Raw genomic sequence first — 17,978 nt, forward strand, 5'->3', positions numbered from 1 at the left:
TTTAAAAATTTAATAACTAAAATAATCATTTAAATACAATTAAGTGATTTAGGATATATTTTATCCTAATAAACAAAAGCTCCTTTTAGGGATTGATTGCCACGCCTCATCTTTCAATTTGTAATTAATTTATAAAAAAAAAAGTCAATGACTTAACCGCTAAGTTTAGCGCTTCCCCCTACCCTGTTTTCCTATGTTATATATATATATATAATTTACATATTCCAATCAATCCGTGGTTTCTGAAATGGAAGGAGAAGGGAAGGGAGAGGTTGGGTGTTGCAGTTTCAATCTGAATGCTCTCCCGCAAGATTGTATCGCCGTCATCATTTCCTTTACTTCGCCTCGAGATGCCTGTAGATTGTCACTTGTTTCAACCACCTTTAAATCGGTCGCCGATTCCGATGCTGTTTGGGAATCCTTCTTTCCGTCCAGATACCATGATTTGATCCCCTCGCCGCTCTCTTTCCCTTCCAAGAAACAGCTTTGTCTCAGCCTCTGTGAAAACCCTGTACTCATCCATGGTGGACGAATGGTAGTTTCATCCTTTCACTATCTACGCTTAATTCTTTTTAATTGTAACTAAGAATTCCGTTGCGTTGTTATGTGATTTAACTTCCTTTTGGGATGTACAAGTTAAAAATTTGGAGATTTGAAGGTTGAAATTTGGATGCATCATATTCGGAAAGCAAAATCATTGTGATTTTGATTTTTGCCTTCTAATTCTGATATCTGAAAGTGTATTGGGATAAAACATTATCAAATTTAAGTGATTGAATTAACAAGATATGAGATTTCAATTTGTATGTAAACTTATGTCTCATGCTTGTTCTTATTTCATCAAATTGGATTTAGTTTTTGATGAAGTCTTAGAAGAAATTTTGAGTGAATAATAATAAAATATGCCATGGCTTTGCTGCTTGAATATTTTTCTTAACAATGGTGGTTTGGATGAAACAGAGTTTGTCGCTGGAAAGATCGAGTGGGAAGAAATGTTACATGGTGTCTCCCAGGGAGCTCCACATCGTATGGAGCGACACACCATCTTATTGGACATGGATTTCTATACCCGAGTCCAGGTATCACTCCAATGCTTCTAGGAATGTTAATTTGGATACTTCATGTTTCTTCAATTGGACTCAGATATGCATGATTATATTTGGATTTAATACAAAAACTATATGAATTCGAATTCAAATATTACAAAAGTTACAAATATTTTATCCATTTGGTTGTTTCCTAGGATTCAAAGTTTCTAACATAACTTCAATTAGAGGTGTCAAACAAGTTGTTTGAATCGGGTTTGGGTTGAATTATTTCGGGTTGTATTAGTTCTTTGGTTCAGGTTGATTCAGGCCAAGATCCAATCTGGTTTGGATTTAGTTTGGGTCTATGGTAAGTCGGGTCGGGTCATTTTTTGGGTGTCAATTTGAATTGGATTACTTTTGATTTGTGTTATTTTCGATTTGGATTACTTTCAATTCGGATTATTTTCAGTTGGATCTGTATCGGTCCAATTAAAATTCGGGCCAGTTTCGGGTTAGGTAAAACGATTCAAATAATCGGATTCAAATCAAGTTTGTCATATCTAACTTTAATGGATGAGAGTTGCAGTACACTTTTACTCTTTCTAGCAATTCTTCTCTATTGTTGTTGTCAACATGTAAAACATTTTGATGTTAAAATAGGTTCAAAGAGATACCGGAGCTTCTGAGTGTTTGTTGGTTTGAGATCCGTGGGAAGATCAGTATCTCCATGCTTTCACCCTTGACGTTGTACAAGGCTTACCTTGTGTACAAAATGCACGACATTTACGGATTCGAATTCTACCCTGCACAACTTAGTGTTGGATTTGCCGGCGGTGAAGTTAGAGAGAGAGCTTCTTATTTGGACCCTGAAAGAGGACCGAGACTACATGATTGGCAGATTGAAGAAGACCAACTGCCTACACCCAGGTATGATGATCAACTCCCAAAGACTAGACCAGACGGGTGGCTGGAGGTGGAGCTGGGGGAGCTCTTCAATGAGGGATGCATTGATGAGGGGAATCTGGAAATGAGTGTTTTGGAGATCAAGGGAGGTCATTGGAAGGGTGGTCTCATTATCCAAGGGATTGAGATCAGGGCCATCACTCCTAATCTACCACTATGAGCTCTACCATTTGGACCAGGTTGCGGTTACGTTTTTAGTTGCAGGTTAAGAATTATGATTGAGACCCTTAATAACGATTTCAGAAGGCATCAAACCCGCTATACAACGACCACTATTCCGATAACATTATTTAAATCCATTCTCCTAAGTGGTAATTTTAAATTGGTCTTGGAAAGTCTTACTTTTGATCTTCTGATTAATGGGTGTTTACTGTTTAGTGTACGTTCCTTCTTTTTATTTCATTTTTCAAACAATGTCGTGTGTATTTTTTTGGAGGGTTAGAAAGCGAAAGCCCTATCCTGGGTCTCAGATAATTGTATTAAAGTTTGGCATGATAAAATTAGGGTGTTCAATCGGTCGGTTCCGTTAATCGACTAAACCAAATAAAATTTCGTTAACTGATTTTTTTAACCGTTAGTTGAATTGAATTTTTTTCGAAAATAATTAATCGAATTAAATAAAGTTCTGTTAATCGATCGGTTTAACTGAATTAACAGAAATTTGAAATAATATATATTATATATTAATTATTTAATATTTTTGGTTAATTTGGTCGATTAACTTGGTTAATTCAATCGATTAATTCGGTTAAAACTAAAATTTAAACACTTTTAAAGCTATAAATAATATATTAAATATTTAAAAGTTTTGGTTAATTAATCGAATTCGAACCAAATTAATTGATAACCAAATTTATTAATCGTGAACTGGTCAAATTTAAATTAACCGATCGATTAACTGAAAAAAATTTGGTTCGATCGATTTAATCGATTACTTGAAATGTTAATTAAGGTATTATTTAAAAATGTTGTCGATTTAAACAATGTAATACGCACATATATGTGTGTTTAGATCTAGATTACTATATTTTTATTCTCTTTTAATTTTCTTCTATTAAAATTTTAATAAAATTATTGACGTAATCATTTTTAAATAATACGATAACAATGTCGTTTTTAATATTTACATAATTAGCTAATTTAATCAGATTTTTTTTATAATTTAACAAGTTCAGAAATCGACTAATTTGGTAATTTTTGAAAAAGTACGATGAAAATATGATTTTGAAAATTACTTTTAGACTATCAGGCATAAGAATCTTAATTTTTACCAATGCTTTAAAACAAATGGTAAATTATACATTTAATATTTTAATTATCTTTTTTTTGTTTTATTTAGTCATTTAATTATTTTTTAAAATCATATTTATTGTTATAATTTAGTTATAATTTAGTTATTCATCACTACAAAATTAATAATGATATTGATGTGTCACCATAAGATAAAATCACATCATTATTGAGTTCTTTTAAAAAATATATATATCACTTCAATAGTTTTGTTAATTTTTCAAAGCTATAACAAATAACGCTTAAAGTATAATATCTTTTCTATTCAAGTATCTAAAGTAATTTTTTATCAAAATGAGTACTTAAAATTATCTTTTTGGTCAAAATAGGTAATTAAAATATTTTTTTTCTCAAAATAGAAATCTAAAATATTCAATTTTTTCATCCTAGTACCTAAAATATTTTTTAATCAATGTTACATGTCAGTTTTTTTACAACTTAGATGAAAAAGTTTAAATAATTTAGGTATCTATTTTGATATAGAATATTTTAGGTATCTATTTTGACTAAAAAGATAATTTTAAGTATTTATTTTGAAAAAAAAATATTTTAAGTATTTAAATAAAAAATAAAATATACTATAAGTATTTATTTATGATATAAGCGATCTTTTAACGATATATGACAAAATAAAATTATAATATTAAATATGATTTAAAAAATAATAATTAGATGATTGAAATTAAACAAAAATAATAATTTAAATACTAAAGAAAAGAATTTGGAGTCGAAAACAATTAAAGGGGTAAAGGGCGAGAAAAATTGAAAAATCACCATTTCAGAGTCTGAGTTATGGCCACAGCTCTGCCATCTACGACATGGCACGCAATAAAGCTTCAACCGCAGCCTCGTCTCCTTCACCGTCGGCGCCCCTTATTTGTCCGATCCTTTAGGAGGAGCGACTTCGACGCCTTCACTCGCCGCATGGCCTCCGGTGAGGCCTTGAAGGACGCCTGGAGAACCGCCAACGACGGCTTCGAGCAATTCGTTTTCGAAACTAAAAAGAACGCTGAACGCTTAGACCGCCAGTACTCCTTTTCCCGCCAACTATCCTCCGCCGTCCAATCTGCTACGGACCGTGCTCGTGAGATTGACCGGGAGTTCGAGATAAGACTACGTTGGCGGACATTTTCTATGGATTTTAGCAGAAATTGGCCTAGGGTTGGTGTTTTTTTAAATTTAATTTACTTTTTCTCTTGGAATTTATATACTTGCAATACTTATTGGGGGTTTTATTGATATGTTTGCAGTACAGGAAGCAGCTGAATGATTTGTTGGATACTCCGTTGGGAAGAAGTTCTGCTGTAAGCAACATTTGGCCTAGTTTCAGTTACATTGCGTTTCTAATTCTGAAATAATTTTTTCATACAGTAAAAGAAGTAAATTGCGATATGTTCTAACTGATTAAATGCTTAATTTTCTACGATGCGAAGTAAAATCTTGTATTTTACTATCTATGAAAGTTGAATCTTAGAGTTTTAGTTTTTCAAAAATATTACAATTTAGACTTCTAAATGCTCAATTGGGTTTTGAAAGAAGGAAACCAAAGAAGAAGAATAAAGAATTAGACAAAGCTAGCAAATGTTTTATATATATATATATGTATGTTGGTTGGACTCTTAATTTTTGTTGAAGTACCCATTTCTGATACATAGATAAGGGAATATAACCTTCAAGAATTCTCCAAATACATGAAAAACTTAAAAAATCTGACTGTACCCGCATGAGACACATGCCTGTCTTTGACATGCACCCTGGAGTCCTAGTAACATAGATGCTGACATAACTTATGTTCATGCATCCCCTGTTCCATGTCTGTTATGTTTATCTGGTTTAAAAACAATTATATTGTGAAAGAAGCTATTAACATTGGTAGCTGCAGGTGGTGGTTGTTAAATGTTAAATAATTGGTGAAGTTCAAAACTCTTGAGATGTGTAGTTAAATTGCAAATATCCAATCTTGTCTGTAACTAATTAAAAAGGATGGGACATTTACGTTGGTTAAGTAGCAGATATTCGACATCACTAGTCTTTGGTGTTTATAGCTGCCTGCACAGCAGTTAAGCTTCAACACCTATTTCAAGTTGCCTGTGATAGAAAATTTCATATGCCAAAGATGTTTGTTGCTTTCATTTTGGGGGTTCATGAGATAAGCCTATTATTTTATGTTGGGCCTATGTTTAAGGGTGAGTGTCATGTTATCTTTCTTGTCATGTCATGTCAGCTCTCTATCTGTTTGTGTAGTGGTCTTATATTAAAGTAATTGGCTATAGTCCCGATGCTTATGACTCTCATTCATCAATATCTTCTGCATTGGAATTAATCTTTCCAAGGTGTTTTCTTCAATGCAGAGAAAATTAGTCAAAATCCTTTGGATTATTTTTATTTTTATGGGAAGTTCTAAAATCTAAATACTTTTTTGCTTGGGTTTGCTAGCTTATTTCTTTCAGGATAATAGAAGTTCTTTTATCTGTTTGCAGACAATTTTCTTCCTTTGGTTTGCATTATCTGGTTGGATGTTTCGATGCATAATATTTGCCACATGGATTCTGCCGTTTGCTGGACCGCTTCTCATTGGGACTGTTGCCAATAATCTTGTTATAAAGGTATCACTTATTTCTGTAAGATGACTCATGTAATGCAGGACAAAGGGAGGACTTGTGTAGCTTGTTTAGTTTTGATTACCTTTTTTTTTTTACGTGTAAAGGTGATGCTAGGTGAGTTCTTTAACATGTGGATCTTTAGGATCCAAATTAAAGTTTTTCTTGGTTGTGATTCTTTAGGCTACTTTGTCTGTTACTCTGTAGCTGAACAAATATTTTACTTGCCATTCTGAATAACTGATGATTACAGTTGAAGCTGCTGTAATATGGTCCTTTAGTTGCAGAATGGTGATGATGAATGCTCGTGACTTCTTATGTCTCTTTCATTCTTGTTAACTATGAATTATAGACTACAATTTAGAAAAACTAGAAATTATAATTTTAAATGGAATAGTTAATGAAACAATGGTACTATGATAGAGTCCATCAAACATTGATATGTGTATAATAATTAAGCACATCCTTAATAGGCAGATCTTTATTCTATTAGCACATATTTATGTTGGTTTGGTTTCAGGGGGAGAAATAATTTGAAAAAAAAAAGAAAATGTAGATGGTAATTAGCCACTCTTTTACTCAGGATTCTAGATTCTTTAACCCTTTTATTAATCAAGTACTTTATAAAACTTTCTTTGCTGTCCTCATCTTTCTATTTGTTTGCTTTCTTTTCAGTGGATTAGATTGAAAAGTTCTTGAATGTTGTTTTTCAAGGTTTTGAATGTATTCATGTAGAAATATGGAGCTTTTAGGGTATAAGATTGTGTTTTGTTTAGCAGAATGTAGCATTATCTTAAAGAACTTTTGACTTGTATATGGTTTTGTAAGGAAATAAAAAGTATTACCTTCTATGTTGACGTGCTTTGGAAGGGCTTGTGTTCTGAAATTATTTTATTACCTTCTATTAACTTGTAAAACATTATTAAAATGGCTTACCAACCATTCCATGTTAAATTTGGACAGGGTGCTTGTCCAGCTTGTAAGAGAGAGTTTGTTGGCTATAAAAACCAAATAATCCGATGTGCGAGCTGCGGAAACATTGTATGGCAATCCGAAGGAGGCTTCTTTCGCAGGGATAGCAAGGGCTCCAATTCAAGAAAGTCGGAGCCAGAAATTATCGATGTCGAGTTTGAGGATAAGTGACAAGATGTTGTCAAATTATACAAGTGATGTTTCACTTTTTTATGGAGTCGAACGAGACTGGAATGCAGTTCTTGCTCATTTCGTCTGAGGTTTGGTTTCTTGAAAATCTCATGTAGCCATTAGCACCTGTACTGTATAGCATCTTTCTGGGTTGTAGTGTCTTTGTTTACAAGGAAACTTAGAGGATGGTAATAATTTGGTCATGGAAAATGTTCCATTTCATAAGCTATATAGGTTGTAGTTTTAAGTGTGAAATCCTAAGCTTATATTGGTTTGAAGTACGGGTGTTCATTTCCGGAGACAGGATATTATCCAATCCAAAATTTGGATATCCAAAATTTCAATTACTAAAATTATGATCCGTATCTGATCTTAAGAAATCGGTTATCTGGATTCGAACTTAATACGTGATATAACAAAATTTTCATATTTAAATTTTATATTTTGTGATTTTATAAAAATAGACATTTAGGGTCGTTTGATTTTAGAAAATATAAGTTAGTTTCATTTCCATTTTCTTAAAATTTAAAAAATAGAAAATGTTGAATAAAACTTGTTTGGCTGTAAATTTGAAAAGAGAAAATAACCTCAGTGACCAAAAATTCCATATAATATACGATTTTAACCAACTTTTTTCGGATTTGCCAAAATGACCAACAAAATCGCAATGCGATCGCTAATTCGCAACGCGATCTCCATTATCGCAAATTCGCGTTGCATTTTCGCAATGCGATAGTTGAAAATCGCGTTGCGATGGTCTACAGTATCGTTGCGATTTTCCCAATTCGCAATGCGAATAAGTAAATCGCAACGCGAATTGGGAAATTCGCAATGCGAATAAGTAAATCGCAACGCGAATTGGGAAAATCGCAATGCGATACTGACTATCGCAATGCGATAATAAAAAATCGCAACGAGATACTTACTTTCGCAACACGATACTGACTTTCGCAACGCGATTTACTTAGCGCCATTCGTATTAACGCGTATTTTTTTTTTCAAATTCCAAACACGTATTTTTTCTTAATAAATCGGAAAATGAACCGTCCACAGTAATCGCAACTCATAACCTCAAACCCAAAAACACAACACTCAGTCCCATCTCCATCTCTCACTCTCTACGGCGAAATCCGTCCCCATCTCCGAAGATTTCCGTCCCCATCGCCGGCGAAATCCCTCACAACCATTCACAGTCAAAAATCCCTCACAATCATTCAGAAATGGAAAATCAACCTCCGAAGGTTAGTTTTTTTATTTTTATTTTGAAATTTTTGCATTATTTTAGGTTTTTCATATTGAGATTGATGATAAGTTTACTGGTAATTTCAATAATAGATTAACTATTTCACTTAGATTTCTTATTAAATTCATTCGATTGCTGCCGATACTGCTAAACTGTTTAGCCTGTGAAGTTAGTATTTTTCTTTGCTTTGTCTTTTGGTTGAAGTAATGCAGAAGAAGAATAGTTTCGAGAATGAGAATCGCAACGCGGAAATGACTATCGCAACGAGATAATCGCAACGCGAAATAAAAATCGCAACGCGAAACCAAAATCGCATTGCGATTTTCATTTCGCGTTGCGATTTTCATTTCGAGTTGGGATTTTAATTTCGCGGTTGCGATTTTCATTTCGCGTTGCGATTGTCTGGTCGCGATAGTCATTTCGCGTTGCGATTCTCTCGTTGCGATAGTCATTTCCGCGTTGCGATTCTCATTATCTCGTTGCGATTTTCATTTCAACCAAAAGACAGAAACAGTGTTGCAAATTTTAGTTTCAAGAATAAACTACTATTTATGTTTATTGTTTTGTTTTTGGTATATCTTGACAGTGTAATTTTTGGTATATCTAACTTGGTATGTTTATTGTTTTTTTGTAGAAATTTTTTTCGGCTTCATTGACATTAAGGAATAAAGTTAGCCTAGCCACTACAATTGCTTCGAAGCTTTCACCTGCACAAAGAAAATTGTTTGAAGAAACCTGCTTCGGGCCATGGCTGAGAGTACAGCATCCGGGTGGAGATACTAGTTTGACCCATTTGTGGCTTCAGACCATGACTAGCGATCTACCCGACAGTATACAACGTGGTGAGGAAGAGATATGGTTTCATTTTCCACCGGCGTATACTTGTTTTGGGCGGAAGGAGTTCTGCTTAATCACTGGTCTACGATTCGGACACGATGATGTAGGCCGGTACACTCGTCATATCACCCGCCCATCATGGTTATCCAGGGTTTTTCCTGATGAGTCAATAGAGAAGCCGAACTTACACGTCGACGACATGAAGAAATTGTTTAATAAGAAAGATGGTTTTACTCGGATGAATGACGTCGATGTTGTCCGAGTATGCCTTCTACTACTTTTGTATGCCGGCTTTCTAGGCAGAGAGGCCAGACAACCTATTCCTCAGGAGCTAATATTATTGGTAGATGACCTAAATGCATGGAATCTGTTTCCGTGGGGTTCGTATATATGGAAAGCTACCTGGACTAAGTTGTCGTCTGCCTTTGATGACCGCAAAAGTTTGCGGGGCGATGGGTCGAAATACACTTTGTCAGGCTTTGTTTGGGCCTTTAAGGTAAGAATTTCTATATAATGTTTTCAAAATTATAATTAATTATTTAACAATTACTAATGTTTGTTATTATATTGTTTGTAGATTTGGATATTCGAGGCTTTCCCCAGCATGCGGACATATGCATTAAAATCCTCAGATGATATTCCTAGGGCTATTTCCTGGAAGAGGAAACGTATGTTGGATTGGGAAGACTTAATACCATATGCGACAATAAATAATGTAAGTTAACACAAATACTATCATATATAAACAAGTTATTAATAGTAGACGTTTAATTTTGTTTTAGTTTTTATATTATTAGGAGGCCAACACTCCATTAATGAGACTGACACCCACGGAGGCTGAGCTTGCCACTGATTGGTGGCAAGCTAGTCAGCGTTTTTTGATGGCACGAATGATGAGCAGCCTCCACTTCCTCCACTTCGAGAGCCATCACCTCACCCAGAGCCATCACCTGATCGACCCGACTATACACCTCTACAACGAGAGCCATCACCTATCCCGTCACATTATCGAGTCTCTTCTCCACCATCACCTCATGATAGGCGACCGACAAAGATGCCACGACTTCTATCTCCCTGTTCTCCACCTCCACGGGATGAGTCAAGGGAGTTACGTGATGAGGTCAATGCCTTGCGTGAGGAGATCGGTACTCTACGCGATAACGATGGTGCATGGCGTGTGGAGGTGTCTACTTTACGTGGTGAGGTTGCCGCTCTACGTGAGATGGTAGTATCGTTGCAGAATGAGGTTCATACTCTACGCAACGAGGTAAGTTTAAGATTTTCCATATTTAACTTGATGATAAATTTACTCGTAATTTCACTTAAATTAACCATTTCACTTAGATTGCTTAGTAAATTTATTCGGTTGCTGCCAAAACTGCTAAACTTTTTACTTTAACACTGTGAAGTTAGTATTTGTCTTTGTTTTGTCTTTTGGTTGAAAGTTTGAAATATATTTATCTTTGTTTTCACTGTTTAAATATCATGTCTGTTTATTTACTGATATTTGTATTTTTATTTAGCGGACCGATAAGGTGGATGCTTTACGTCAGGTTTTTCTTGCACGACAGAGTTCACGCATCAGACGGCGTGCACGTGCTATTAAGTCTCCGTATACCCCAATAGTGCGAAGACACCGCAAGAAGAAGCCCGACTCGCCTATCATCCCTCAAGAGTCCACTCCTATCGTTGAATAGGCCCCTATCATTCCTCGAGAGTCCCCTCCCACCGTTCAAGAGGCCACTGTCATCGTTGAAGAGGTTCCTCCCACCATTCAAGAGCCCGATTCACATGGCGTCATATGTAGGATTCTTGAGAAACCCTCTGACGTGCCGGACATGATGGATTCAAGTTGGCTCTCGTATGAGTTACCGGCCAGTACCATACCGGTATCTGAAGAGGAGAGGAAACAACTACCGGACACAATTCTGGATAACACCCTTTGGGCTAAGACTGCAGTTGATTTTTATCTACACGAGCGAAGCCAGGGGTGTTTCACTGACATATGCAATCTCAATGATGATATCTATTTGTTGCTTGATCGGTCTTGGTGGGGCGTATTATTAGGGGTCGAAGACAATGGCTATTTCGATGGAGGGGTAAGTCTTATATTTTTCTTATATTTTCATTTGATTAATTTGTTTAAAAATTAATGTAATTCACTAATATATGTATTTTTTTGTAAAACAGCATATCGATGCGTGGGTGTCACGTCTACTAATAATTAGGAAACTTAAGGAAAATAAAAGAAATACACGGTATACAATAATGCCGACGGCTTTTAACGCAGTTCACTTGAAGAATCAACGAGATGAATCATTTGCGTTGGGCAATGGACAAGCTAAACTTTATCCTGCATGGTGGGAGGTCGATAAGGTTAGTGTTTATTTTTTAAATTTTTTAAAGGTGTTCATAAATAAGTGCGCAAATAAATGAATTATTACTTATGATTGCAGGTGTTTATCCCTGTTTTGGAACGTAACCATTGGCTTCTCGTCGAGCTTCAGATCCCATCCCTTAAGGCAATAGTATATGACAGCATGATAAATTACATATCATTGGCTGATTTAAGAGATATTATTAAGGGATGGAGCTCTTATTTGGCTAAATACTTGGATGCGATAAATTATTGGACTCGTTCTGGAAACAAGAAGCCAAAGAAGCTCAATATTACAGTTAGCAGAGACGAGACCGCACCACAACAAACGAAAGGACCCAGAGGGGATTGTGGTCCTCTCGTATGCTTGGCGTTGGACCGTTTGATCACAGGAAGTATAAAGTATCTACCTCCCACCGATATAGATAGAGCTGCAGTAGGCTTGTGGTTTCGACATTATATGGCTAGATCGATATATACGAGACGCTGCCTACCTGCATCCGCGTTATAAAAATGTCCATAAACAATTGGTATGTTTATAGGCTTGTGGTTTGAAAATGTTTGGTTAAGTACCTAGAATTCAATAATTTGCTGTTTGTAGGTTTTAGATGTGTAGAAAGTGTTGTTTGAGCAAATGTTTGGTTTATGCAGGTTAATCTCAGAAGTGAGCTGCGTGAAAATGATGTATGGCTGCAAAAGTTGATTCAATAGTAGAAGTGTTATTTTCTCTAATAATTATTGCTTATTTTTTGATTGTTTAATTGATTTGTAAAAGGTGATTTGTAAAAGTTGATTTGTTTAATTGATGTTAACATAATTCTTATTTGTGCTTGTTTAATTGATTGAAATGTAATGGTTGATTTTGTTGATTTCAATATGCATTATGTTGAAGGCAAAAAGTACTATCGCAATGCGAAATGAAAATCGCAACGAGAGAATCGCAACGCGAAAATGAAAATCGCAACGCGAAATTAAATTCGCGTTGCGATTTTCATTTCGCATTGCGATTCCCTCGTTGCGATTTTCATTTCGCATTGCGATTCTCTCGTTGCGATTTTCATTTCGCATTGCGATAGTAATTTCCGCGTTGCGATGGACATTAAGATGATTGCCTATTAAGTGATAACAACTGGAACAGATCATAGCAATTTTCAAACTCAAGTTACTAATACATGCCTAACTGAAAATGTTAAAAGTTCACACATAAAATCTACATAATACAACGTTTGCATTTAAAAATCACCTAAGTTAACAGACCCAAAAGGTGAAGCCAGTTGTGATTGGGATTTTAAAGATGATTGCGATTTTGATTGCCTTTTTCTTGACACCATATGAGCTTTGGATTTTGATGATGATCCATATTTTGGTAGAGGAAAAGATGATTGTGATGGCACTGGTGATCCACATGTCAACCTTGTATGACCAATTTCCTTGCACCGACTACATGTCGATCTCTTCTTCTCTTCACCCTTAGACGGTATACGATCGTGACTTTTTGGTCGGCCAGGTAGCCTTCTGTCCATGGTTGGTGGCAAAACTGTTTGTAAGTCATCTGGTATGTCCCACTCAGAAGGATGTGAAATAGGGTAGACAATCTCGGCATAAGTCTGTCGATATACTTCTGTAGTGTAGCAATCCATAGCGTATGTGCTTGAATCATCTTGGTTTAGATGAAGAGCAACTTTTATAACATGGCCACATGGATAACCAGATGTTTGCCATTTCATACAACTACACGTCCTTGCATTTAGATCGACAAGCCCATTTAAGTTATTATCCAGTACTTCAAACAAAGTGTTTGAACATGGTTCAACTCTCCATGACGTTGACTTCACAACACGTTTCGTTATCTTTTTTTCAGTCCATGGTGTAACACGATGTTCCAATGTTCCTGTAAATTTAAATAAATAATACTTAGTAAAATATATCCCAATGTTCCTGTAAATTCAAAGAAATAATACCAGCATGGTTTCTTTTCTTGTAGTACCACTGTTGAATAGAGGCTCGAAAAAACTCCATTAACATAGTAATGGGTAATTTTCGGGAATGACGACTTAGAGCGTTAATTGATTCTGCACTATTAGACGTCATGAAACCATATCTTGCTCCAAGTTGATGTACTCTTGACCATCTTTCAAACCCGACATCTTCTAGTGTTTGAGCACACTGAGGCAAAACACGTCTTAAACAGTTTATATGCTTATTGAAATCCACTTCCCGATAAGCCTTTACAGTCTTCCAGTATGTCCATTTGTGCTTTTTTATACCAGCAGACCTTGATTTTAGATTTCTATACAAATGAACACCACAAAGTCCATGAAAAGCATCTGGGAAACACCTTCTAACAGCGTTGTCAATTGAGTTTGCCCTATCGGATATGATTGTCAGATTGCTAATAGGACCTATGCAATCCCTAAGATGCCCCATAAACCATGTCCATGAATCAGAGGTTTCAGATTTGCCAACCCCGTAAGCTATTGGCAATATCCCATTGTTAGCATCCATGGCTACTGCTAATAAGTTTACTCCAAGGTATCGACCTTTCAAATGTGCTCCGTCAACTATAATAACTGGGCGCATGCAAGTAATAAACGAACGAATCTACAAAATAATATACACAAGAAATATAATCATTTAAATTTTAAATGCATGTAACTAACAGAAATGAGTCAACAGAATTATATTGATTTACTAACCGCAGCACCAATGGCGATAAACAGCAACTCAAAGCGTCCATCTCTATCTGTTTTGATATGAGTTACCGACCCAGGATTTCTCAGCTTTAAATTATGACAATAAGCCGGCAGTTGGGCAAACGATGCTTCTGGCGACCCCCTCAACAATTCCAAGGCATAACATTTGGCTCTCCAAGCTTGAGAATATGATATACTAATCTTGAACCGAGCATTCATGTCAGTCATAATTTCATGTCCCCGATATACCCTGCCATTCAAAAACATTAACTCAGCCAGAAAACCACCCAACACTTTTTTGTTTGCCTGTCTATGGTGAGGAAAAACTTGGGTTCTTGAACATGTATGTTTATCAATAAAGGTCCTAACTTGAAACATTGCACAATCTTTTATCCTCTTTGCAATCATACGCCACGTACAGTTTTTTTCAATCGTACACCTTGTTTCGAAACGATCTTTGCTTGATTTGTTAACTTTTAGTTGATAGCCATCTTCCACACATTTCGTATACAAAGCTATCTTCAAGTCTTCCTTTGTATCAAAACAATCATCTTTCTTGATACGAATAACTTTTGTGTAACAATCAACTGCTTTCTTTGCCAACTCTTCTTCCGGTAACTGAAGTAATTCTGGCATATTCCAGTTATACTCCCGTGGCATTTTCTTTTCTTCGGGGACTTTTTCTTCTTCTTTTTCTTCTTCAGGATTATATGAATTACAGAATGGATGTTCAACATGTTCATTCACAGTCGTAACTTCCTCCTCATTATCATCAACAACATCTTCCTCGACAACGGGTGTTTCATCATCAAAATTCGGGTATTGACCAATATCAAAATCATTACACACAGGGTCTGTTTCTTCTTCTGAAACATCATCAAAATTCGTGTATTGACCAATATCAAAGTCTGGGTATTGACCAAGATCAAATTTCGAATATTGACTAGTACTCACAATTTTTTCTCTTGGCTCATCATCGTCTAATTGGTCAATACAAAAACCGGAATTTGGTGCTGAAAGTTGATTTGGATTTGGATTAGAGAAAGGCTATGGGTTTTGAGACCCACTTAGTTGATTACTACCCGCTACTGACCCAACAATACTACTTCTAGGTTCAACAACATACAATGTAACATCATCACTTGAAACATTAATGTAAGCAATGAATCGTTCAACATCTTCATTGTCGGTTAACAAATAAACTTTACCATTTCTCTGATAAGATAGCCTAAATCCACTTAGGGGCTCTAAATTCAATTTTTTTGAAACACGTAACATTAGGGTTTCATAAGTTAACTTCTTTAATGACAGTTTTAGTTGAAGATTCATGGGTAAAGGCATATATTGTAAAACACCATGAACATTCTCCCATGACCCTCCAAAACACAAATCTATCCAAACATGATCAACATTAGATGATTTCATGGTTGTAACTAAACAAACGAGATGCGAAACTAAGACCTGTTGCCGGATGGGGAAGGATGTCGTTGGATATTGGAACGGATGTCGCCGGAGAGAGTGATAGATGGAGATGGAATGAGTTGCGATTTAGGGATTTAGGTTATGAGTTGTTGCTGCTGCGTATATATACATACACAAAAAATTTGGCTTGCGAAACTAAAACCTGTTGCGAACTTTGAAACTCGCACTGCGATTCTGTATTATCTCGTTGCGAAAGGCAATCATTTGACCATCGCAATGCGAACTGCAAATCGCAACGATAGAATCGCAATGCGAAATGAAAAAGGCAACGAGGATTAACATGCATAAACTTTTAACAATTATTATTGAATTCTAGGTACTTAACCAAACATTTTCAAACCAAAAGGAGTATATATGCTAACAAAACTTGCATTATGTGTATTTTATGTGTGCACTTTTAACATTTTCAGTTAGGCATGTATTAGTAACTTGAGTTTGAACATTGCTATGATCTGTTCAGTTGTCATCACTTTTTAGACATTCATTTGACTATCGCAACGCGAAAATGGTTATCGCAACGAGAAAATCGCAATGCGAAATGAAAATCGCATTGCGATTTTCTCGTTGCGATAACCATTTCGCGTTGCGATAGTCTGTTTTGCCTTCAACATAAAGCAGATTGAAAATCAACAAATCAACTATTACATTTCAACACAAATTATGTACACATCAATTAAACAAATCAACATTTACAAATCATCTTTTACAAATCAATTAAACAATCAAAAAATAATAATAATTCTTATTTCTTCATCAATTATTGAATCAAGAATCAACAACTTTGTGACCCCGTACATCCATTTCACGCAGCTCACTTAAGGATTAACCTGCAGAAACCAAACATTTGCTCAAACAAGACTTCCTACACATCTAAAACCTACAAACAGCAAATTATTGAATTCTAGGTACTTAACCAAACATTTTCAAACCAAAAGGAGTATATATGTTAACAAAACTTGCATTATGTGTATTTTATGTGTGCACTTTTAACATTTTCAGTTAGGCATGTATTAGTAACTTGAGTTTGAACATTGCTATGATCTGTTCAGTTGTCATCACTTATTAGACATTCATTTGACTATCGCAACGTGAAAATGGCTATCGCAACGTGAAAATGGTTATCGCAACGAGAATATCGCAACGCGAAATGAAAATCGCATTGCGATTTTCTCGTTGCGATTTTCATTTCGCATTGCGATTTCATTTCGCATTGCGATTTTCTCGTTGCGATAGCCATTTCGCGTTGCGATAGTCTGTTTTGCCTTCAACATAAAGCAGATTGAAAATCAACAAATCAACTATTACATTTCAACACAAATTATGTACACATCAATTAAACAAATCAACATTTACAAATCATCTTTTACAAATCAATTAAACAATCAAAAATAATAATAATTCTTATTTCTTCATCAATTATTGAATCAATGAATCAACAACTTTGTGACCCCGTACATCCATTTCACGCAGCTCACTTAAGGATTAACCTGCAGAAACCAAACATTTGCTCAAACAAGACTTCCTACACATCTAAAACCTACAAACAGCAAATTATTGAATTCTAGGTACTTAACCAAACATTTTCAAACCAAAAGGAGTATATTTGTTAACAAAACTTGCATTTGACTTACCAATTAACAATGGACACTTTCATAACGCGGATGCAGGTAGGCAGCGTCTCGAATATATTGCTCTAGCCATATAATGCCGAAACCACAAGCCTACTGCAGCTCTATCTCTATCGGTGGGAGGTAAAAACTCTGTGCTTCCCGTCGTCAAACGCGCCAAGCAAAGGCATACGAGAGGACCACAATCCCCTCTGGCTCCCGGTGATTGCTGTGGCGCGGTCTCGTCTCTGACAACTGTGACATTGAACTTCTTTGGCTTCTTGTGTCCAGAATGACTCCAATACTTAATCCCATCCAAGAATTTAGCCAAATGAGAGCTCCATTCCTTGAAAATATCTCTCAAATCAGACAGTGATATGTAATTGATCATGCTGTCATACACTATTATCTTCAGGGATGGGAGCTGAAGTTGGACGAGAAGCCAGTGACGACGTTCCAAAACAGGGATAAACACCTGCGATCATAAGTAATAATTCATTTATTTGCGCACTTATTTATTAACACCTTTAAAAAATTTAAAAAATTAACACTAACCTTATCGACCTCCCACCATGCAGGATAAAGTTTAGCTTGTCCATTGCCCAACAAAAATGATTCATCTCGTTGATTCTTCAAGTGAACTGCGTGAAAAGCCGTCGGCATTATTGTATATAGCGAATTTTTTTATTTTTCCTAAGCTTCCTTATTATTAGTA

At 35.6% G+C, this 17,978-nt stretch overlaps 2 protein-coding genes across 2 annotated transcripts; both read left to right on the top strand.

The window, feature by feature from the left end:
- Positions 1–212: 212 nt before the first annotated feature.
- On the top strand, positions 213–2,290 carry LOC120200326 (putative F-box protein PP2-B12). The gene is made up of 3 exons (XM_039201198.1): positions 213–535; positions 961–1,079; positions 1,689–2,290. Exons 1-3 carry the CDS (start codon positions 248–250, stop codon positions 2,149–2,151), a joined length of 870 nt encoding a protein of 289 aa, XP_039057129.1. The 5' UTR covers positions 213–247; the 3' UTR covers positions 2,152–2,290.
- Positions 2,291–4,040: 1,750 nt separating this feature from the next.
- Positions 4,041–7,199, top strand: LOC120200343. Its single transcript, XM_039201211.1, has 4 exons — positions 4,041–4,442; positions 4,532–4,585; positions 5,762–5,887; positions 6,845–7,199. The coding sequence occupies exons 1-4, from the start codon at positions 4,074–4,076 to the stop codon at positions 7,022–7,024; spliced, it is 729 nt and encodes a 242-aa protein (XP_039057142.1). The 5' UTR covers positions 4,041–4,073; the 3' UTR covers positions 7,025–7,199.
- Positions 7,200–17,978: the final 10,779 nt, after the last annotated feature.

Source organism: Hibiscus syriacus, unplaced genomic scaffold (genome assembly GCF_006381635.1).
Source record: "Hibiscus syriacus cultivar Baekdansim isolate YM2019G1 unplaced genomic scaffold, ASM638163v2 tig00005939_pilon, whole genome shotgun sequence".
NCBI lineage: Eukaryota > Viridiplantae > Streptophyta > Magnoliopsida > Malvales > Malvaceae > Hibiscus > Hibiscus syriacus.